At 52.0% G+C, this 8,066-nt stretch overlaps 1 protein-coding gene across 1 annotated transcript; it reads left to right on the top strand.

Moving 5' to 3' along the window:
* Positions 1–6,111: 6,111 nt before the first annotated feature.
* Positions 6,112–7,053, top strand: LOC132320293 (olfactory receptor 14C36-like). The gene has a single exon (XM_059832571.1). The coding sequence runs from the start codon at positions 6,112–6,114 to the stop codon at positions 7,051–7,053; it is 942 nt and encodes a 313-aa protein (XP_059688554.1).
* The last annotated feature ends 1,013 nt before the right edge of the window (positions 7,054–8,066 follow it).

The raw sequence follows: 8,066 nt of genomic DNA, 5'->3' as shown, positions 1-8,066 counted from the left end.
CTTTGCTGAAGTCCAGGTAGACAACATCAACAGCCTTCCCCTCATCCACTAGGCGGGTCACTTGGTCATAGAAGGAGATCAGGTTGGTCAAGCAGGACCTGCCTTTCATGAACCCGTGCTGGCTTGGCCTGATCCCTTGAGTATCCTGCACGTGTCCCGTGAGCACCCTCGAGATGAGCCTCTCCATAACCTTCCCCGGCACCGAGGTCAGGCTGACAGGCCTGTAGTTCCCCGGATCCTCCTTCCGACCCTTCTTGTAGATGGGCGTCACGTTGGAAAGCCTCCAGTCATCCGGGACCTCCCCCGTTGACCAGGACTGTTGATAAATGACGGAGAGTGGCTTGGCAAGCTCCTCTGCCAGCTCCCTCAGCACCCTTGGGTGGATGCCATCAGGCCCCATAGACTTATGAGTGTCCAGGTGGCATAGCAGGTCATTAACTGCTTCCTCCTGGATCATGGGGAGCCTATTTTGCTCTCCATCCCTGTCATCCAGCTCAGGGGGACAGATACCCTGAGGATACCTGGTGTGGCTGTTAAAGACTGAGGCAAAGAAGGCATTAAGTACCTCAGCCTTTTCCTCATCCTTCGTGACAATGTTCCCCGCCGCATCCAGTAGAGGATGGAGATCCTCCTTGGCCCTCTTTTTGTTGTTAATGTATTTATAGAAGCTTTTTTTGTTGTCCCTCACGACCGTGGCCAGGTTGACCTCTAGCTGGGCTTTCGCCTTCCTAATTCCCTCCCTGCATGACCTAACGAGGTCCTTGTATTCTTCTTCACTTGCCTGCCCCTTCTTCCACAGGTGGTAAGTTCTCTTTTTTTCCCCAAGCCTCAGCATAAGCTCCTTGTTCAGCCAGGCCGGCCGTCTTCCCCGCCGGCTCTTCTTATGGCACATGGGGACTGCCTGATCCTGCGCCTTCAAGATTTCCTTCTTTAAGAGGGTCCAGCCTTCCTGGGCCCCTTTGCCCTTCAGGACCGTCTCCCAAGGGACCCTCCCAACCAGTGTCCTGAACAGGCCAAAGTCTGCCCTCCGGAAGTCCATGGTAGCGATATTGCTCACCCGCCTCCTTACTTGGCTAAATATTGAAAACTCAATCATTTCATGGTCGCTAAGCCCAAGACGGCCTCCGACCTTCACTTCTCCCACCAGACCCTCTCTGTTCGTAAACAGCAGGTCAAGCAGGGCACCTTCCCTTGTAGGCTCGCTTACCAGCTGCGTCAGGAAGTTATCTTCGACACACTCGAGGAACCTCCGGGACTGTTTCCTCTTAGCTGTGTTGTACTTCCAGCAGACATCCAGTAAGTTGAAGTCCCCCACAAGAGCAAGGGCTTGCGACTGTGAGACTTCTGCCAGTCGCTTGTAGAATGCTTCATCAGCTTCTACGCCCTGGTCGGGTGGTCTATAACAGACCCCCAGCAGGATATCTGGCTTGTTGGCCTTCCCCCTCATCCTTGCCCATAAGCATTCAACCCCGTCGTGACAATCATCCAGCTCTATACAATCAAAGCACTCCTTGACGTACAGAGCCACAGAACACATCAGTCTGATATGGAGGGAGCAGAGCAGGACCTGGCAGGAGGTCGGTGTGTATGAAAAGGGACCCCCTGATTTGGGATTTCACACACCAGAAGGAAGTGCAGAGAAGGTAGAGGAGGAACAGGCTACCCAGGAGACAGATAGAAACCTAACCTGGGGGTGCAGAGGTGGAGCCAGGAACGCCAAAGCTCATCTGGAAATGGTGAGACAGACTTTCTCTGCTCAGAGTGTTGGTAGGAAATGCATTTTGTTGAGAAACTGTACACACCTATACTTTTTTTTAATACCTTTAGATATACCTATAGATACAGAGAGACTTGCATATATACTCACAGAGGAAGACAGATAGCACAGATTTGATGTAAATTGTAAATGTGGCTGTTCAAAAATAGTGCGTTTGATTGAAGCTTTGTACCTTGCATTCCTCTGTCGCGCAAGAGAGATGGACACCTAAGAGCATGACTTGCTCTGTACCAAGAGCAAGTGGTGGCATGGACAGTCCTGGGCAGGGAGATTTTTGGGGCAACGGGCTCTGTGAAAGGCAGAAGAGTCTCTTTTCAATACTGTGGGCCTCAGTATGATGGAAATGTTGAGACCGTTTCCAAAAAAATGAAGCAACAAAGAAATGGAGAGAAAGATGTCTGATGGGCTGATCCAGACTCCAGGTGGGTGGCCTATTGTACCACAGCACTGCCCTTTGTCTGCCATTTCTTTCTTTCTCCTCATGGCCAATCCCTACCTCCCAAATGCACTTTGTGGCACTCTTCCTTTCTAACGTGGTTTTGCACTGAGAACGAAAGCTCCGTCCTCTCTGCAAGCACCCTTCAAAGAGTCACAGGTAACTACTCTCCTCCCCGAGGCCTCCACTTCACCAGAGTGAAGCAGCCCAGGTCCCTCAGCCTCCCCACACAGGGCACGTGCACACAGCCCCGAATCACATCTTGGCAGATCTCCTCTGGGAACTCCTCAGGTTCTGCCCACTTGCCTAGATCATGAAGCTCCACAGAGAGAAACCCTAGTCTAGCTGTGGCCACAGCCATGCTGGATCAAGGGGGATGATAACTCCTCTTGTCTGGGCAGCCACGTTCCTCCTAATGCAGCCCTGTATGCAGCTGGCCTTCTTCATGGTGAGCAGGCACCACTGGCTCCTATGGTCTCCGTCATAGTGCCCACAGGCCCTTCTCCTCAGGGTCACTACTCAGCACGTCAGGTCCCAGCTCCTGATGTACGGGGTTATTCTTTCCCCTGAGGAAGGACTGGCCAGTTCTCCTTGTGAACTTCAGGACACTTCTGTTGGCCAAACCCCAAAGTTTCTCAAGGTCTCCCCGGACTGAACCTCCATTTGGTAAGCTGTGAATGTTAGCGTGCAGATGGCTTACCCTGATTGTGGCGCCTCTCACAAGGTAATGCCATGAGGTGTTCCAGAGTACTACAAATACTAAAAGGAGGTAGTGCTTCAATGGAGTTTCCTTCCAAAGTAGGATTTACCATGGTGATGATCTCAGAAACAGCTACAAAGCAAGCAAAGCCAGGGCCATTGGGGAAAGGGGAAACAGAGGTTGGCTGTTTGCATGTGTGTGCAAGGATGATCAAAGCGAAGGACTTGGATGGGTGAAAAGAGAGAAAAAGAAAAGGGAAGGTGAAACAATGGACATGAAGAAGTTAAACTCTGTTTGATGCAGTATTGATTCCTGGGGCACACCATTAATGACTGCCTCCAGATGGGCTTTGTGCCCATGACCACAGCCCTCTGGGTTTGGCCACTCTGTGGAAATGGCTCTGGTGGTGCTTGATGAGATGCCTCGATTCACTCAGTTGAATCCCTTTGCTCAGAGGGGTAAAGGAGATCCCTGCCTGTCACTGTCAGTGTGTCCTGTCTAATGATGGAACAAGGAAAGGTGATTCTTTTGTCCAAATCCTTTCCTCATAGGAGACACTAAAGTGCTGGGAATAAGTGTCTCTCCCCAGCTGAGGAAGGGAACAGAAGCGATTCCTTCCGCCAGTTTCACAGCAGGTTCCCCCAGAGCCCCAGGGACACCTGGAGGGAGCCCAGAGGGGGCAGAGAAAGTGCTGCCTTGGGCTGGTCCTCTGCTGCTGAGCTGGGCTGGGCTCCTGGGGTGGAGGGAGGGAGCTGATGGCAAGTGGGCAGTGCTGCAGAGAGACAGCTCTGCCCAGGAGCAGCTTTTCTTCAAAGCGCAGCCTGGCTGAGGGCAGTGCCTGCATGCACCGAGGGGAGAGGAGCGAGGCAGAGAGAGCTTAAAGGCAGTGTGGAGTAGAAAGACAGCTGAGAGTTCACTGGAAGAGAAATCTTCACAGCCCTCTACATGGTAAGTCTCTGAGCTGCAGGACAATAATAATGAGTATTCTGCAGGACTCTCCTAGACCTGGTTCATCCCATAGCCTGTAGGAACTTCCTGGAGGACTCTCACAGATTCCCTAGTATAGAGGAGAAGGATGTGCTCCACAACAGGGATTCCTCCCTGCACCGTCAGAAGGAGAGGGCACAATGGCTGCCTTCTCCCGGGGACGGCTGCAGGGGTGTAAAGGTGGGTGTGCATCCAGGGGTGCCCAGGGCTGTCCTTCCGAGCAGGGTCCCTGCACCCCAGGGCACTGTGAGCCGGGGCAGGGACTCTGCTGCCTGCCAGGGTCAGCACTCAGCCTGCCCAGGGAGCTCCCCAGGGCACTGTGGGGAGAAGCTCAGGGTGGAAGGAGTGACCGCTAGCCAGGGGGGGTTCTTCTGCTGTTGAAAGGGTGCTGCATGTGTCAGGGCTGCTCACAGCTCCACATCACCCCCAGCACATTTCTGGAGAGGATCTTTCAAAGATGACAGTCAAGGCAAGGCTTTCCTGCTTCAGCTTGTGCATTCCTGAGTCTTTGCATTAAAGATTATACTAGTTGGATGGGTGGGAATGGAAATGGATCTGTCAGGTGTGGACAACCCTCTGAGACACCTTAACAGTTACACTGAGAGATCCCAGGTCGAGCTCACCAAGTGACTCTTTCCAGAGGAGACTTTGCCATAGGAAGGTCAATGAAGTTGCTCTTTGAGACAGAGTTGCTTTCCCGACCCTCAGTTCATGTCCTGCACTGAGGGAGAGGAGAGAGGGCAGGGAAAGAGTATTGGAGGTGTTGAATTTGGACAAGACACTGAGACTCCAGGAGCATTGCACTGAGAGATGGGTAGGTCTGCAAGGAACCTCATCTAGTCCCCTAAGGCACTGCTCAGCCTACAGACAGCACGACAGCATCACCTCGGTTGTCTCTGTGGGACTTGTTTGAGCTGCTCCTTAGCTTCTGCACAGACAGACATGCCCCTGGGCAGTGCCCTGCTGCCAGGAGGTGTCTGCAGGGCAGAGCTGAGCACACAGCGGGTGCGTTGGGGTCTCTGAGCACTGGCAGGGAGCAGACACATGGGGACAGGGAAATAGCTCCTGGCAGGGAGAGCTCCAGGCAGCAGAGACATGGGCAGGGAGGGAGAGGGAGCTACTCTCAGAAAGACTGTGGGAGGGGGAACTGGGTACCTCCCTGCCATCCCCTGCAGTGCAGAAACCTCCCCTGGAGCACACACCACCCCCCATCATGTCTCCTCTCCCAGGTAGATGTAGCACAGCCTGTGGCAATGCATTTTGCAGGGCTGGGAGAGAGCCAACGCTGCTTTTGGAAGCCCCATCTTTAGGACATTTGACTCTTTCCCTGGGGGTCCTGCTGGGCTGCAGGGTGCCCTCCAGAAGGGCACAGCTCACCCATGGCATCTCTGTGTTATGCAGGAGCCCCATGGAGAAGACAAATGAGCCCTAAGGCCACAGAAATGCTGCTGGGTGGCTCCACACAGGCAGCGGCAGTGAGCCCTCTGTGCCCCTGGCTGGGAGGGGAGAGCTGAGCTCCTCCTTGGGTACGCTGAGGCAGGGTGAGGGATTTGGAGGTCTGCACTTGGAAACTGGATTTCTTTTGCTCTCAGCAGTGTCCAGTTTCTTTTGGGGAGAACACTTGAGTGCTATCGTCCTCCAGCTCAAAGAGGTGCCAGCACAAGGCAGCTGAGACCAGGGCTGATGGACAGACTGGCTGTCCTCACTCTGCACTAAGGGACGGCCCCTTTGCTTCTCAGAACCCACAAGGTTTCACTTGAAGGGCACTACTAATGCCAAGGATTTCTGCCTTAAAAACACTCCTCAGGGATGGTGGGGCCACTAGAGCAAAATAAACAAAACAAAATCCTCCCAGCTCTGCTCCAGGGTTGGGTGACTTGGGAGCGACAGTGGGGAAAAGCTCTTTGATATCACGAGAGGATTTAACCATAGACCCCACGTTCCTATTTCCCTATTGCTGTAGGGCAGCGCTGGCTCCCCCAGAGCCCACCGCAGAGTGCACTGCTGCCAGGGACACCGTCAGCCAGCACCAACCAGAGCTCACAAAAGGGACCTGCCAAACGTCTTCTTGATTAGGGACAGGTCATTTGGGGGTTTCTATAAGAAATTAAATAGATTTTGCTCAGAGAAATCAGTCTTAATTCATTGATGGCTTTTCCTCCATGAACAGGCTCCCATGCCATGAGGGACCAAATGTCCAATGGAAGCTCCATGACTGAAATCCTCCTCCTGGCATTTGCAGACACACGGGAGCTGCAGCTCTTGGACTTCTGGCTCTTCCTGGGCATCTACCTGATTGCCCTCCTGGGCAATGGCTTCATCATCACTGCCATAGCCTGTGACCACCACCTCCACACCCCCATGTACTTCTTCCTCCTCAACCTCTCCCTCCTTGACCTGGGCTCCATCTCCACCACTGTGCCCAAATCCATGGCCAATTCCCTGTGGGGCACCAGGGCCATCTCCTATGGGGGATGTGCTGCTCAGATTTTTTTCTTTCTCTTCTTGATTGCAGGGGAGTACTGTCTTCTCACTGTCATGGCCTATGACCGCTATGTTGCCATCTGCAAACCCCTGCACTACGGGACCCTCCTGGGCAGCAGAGCTTGTGTCCACATGGCAGCAGCTGCCTGGGGCAGTGGGTTTCTCAATGCTGTGCTGCACACAGCCAACACATTTTCACTACCACTATGCCAAGATAACGTTGTGGACCAGTTCTTTTGTGAAATCCCCCAGATCCTCAAGCTCTCCTGCTCAGACACCTACCTCAGGGAAGTTGGGGTTATCATTGTTAGTGCCTTTTTTGGTTTGGGGTGTTTTGTTTTCATGGTGCTCTCCTATGTGCAGATCTTCAGGGCCGTGCTGAGGATCCCACCTGAGCAGGGACGTCACAAAGCCTTTTCCACCTGCCTCCCTCACCTGGTCGTGGTCTCCCTCCTTACCAGCACTGGCATATTTGCCTATGTGAAGCCACCCTCCATGTCCTCCCCATCTTTGGACCTGGTGCTGGCAGTTCTCTACTCAGTGCTGCCTCCAGCAGTGAACCCCCTCATCTACAGCATGAGGAACCAGGAGCTCAAGAATGCCATTAGGAAAGTGGTTGCATGGATGTTTTTCAATACTGATAAACTTCCAATCTCTGTTCACAAATGAATCCCAAATTATCACATACCAGGCCCATGCTTTTGTGGTATTTTTGGTTGGTTTTTCTCTGTATTTTTTGGTTTTTCTTGTCATTAGTGATAATGTCATTTGTGAATTTAATAATCCTAGAGAAATATTTGGATTTCCTTCACTTCACCTGAAGCATGAACCTACAATATCTCACCTGGAACCCATATAAAAATGTGTCTAACACTGAGTCAGAGCTGAGACCCCCCCTAGCATCTGTGGAATTATTGCTGGAGGTGACTTCAAAATTAAATTTATATTTGCATTTTAAGGAAAGGTACAGCATTGAAGGAACTTTGGGGTGGAGTATGGCAGTTACAGAAGGGTTCCATTCCACAGAAGCTCCCCAGGCAACCTTAGGTGTTGGCAACACCAGGGGAGCTTGGTGTGCTGACTCTAAGAGAAACTGCACGGAGGGTGGAGTGGAGTGAAGACACCGCAGCCAGGCTCTGTGATAAGATGGGAACTGGAAGGTACTATGGAACATGGAGGTGGAGACTCATCCTGATAATTAGGATACGTACCTGGTCAAAGACAATGCTATTGTACAAGGACCTTTCGAGTATACAATAACCTATTTAGTGTGTGTAATGGTGTGTAGTGAACTATATTAGAATTTGATAAATGTGCATTGATTTTCCTGGAAATGGGCCAACAGTCTGTCATTTTTTGACAAAATACTATTCTTTGGGTGAACTTTGCTCATTATAATCTCATCATAATACCGAAACACACCTCCATCCCAAAAGCTACCCGCCTCCAAGGTGCGACCACCCCTCACTGAGCCTGTGCTCTAAAATTTTCCTTGTTTTCATTGTGTTGTCCTATGTGCAGATCTTCAGGGCTGTGCTGAGGATCTCCTCTGCGCAGGGACGGCACAAAGCTTTTTCCACGTGCCTCCCTCACCTGGTCGTGGTATCCCTGTTTCTTAGTACTGCCATGATTGCCTACCTGAAGCCCCCCTCCATCTCCTCCCCACTTCAAAATCTGGTTTT

Source organism: Gavia stellata, chromosome 34 (assembly GCF_030936135.1).
Source record: "Gavia stellata isolate bGavSte3 chromosome 34, bGavSte3.hap2, whole genome shotgun sequence".
Lineage (NCBI taxonomy): Eukaryota > Metazoa > Chordata > Aves > Gaviiformes > Gaviidae > Gavia > Gavia stellata.
This window is presented reverse-complemented; position numbering and strand designations above follow the sequence as displayed.

Excerpts from the sequence above, each read along its gene's own strand:
- LOC132320293 (XM_059832571.1), top strand. The coding sequence starts at position 6,112 with ATGACTGAAATCCTCCTCCTGGCATTTGCAGACACACGGGAGCTGCAG.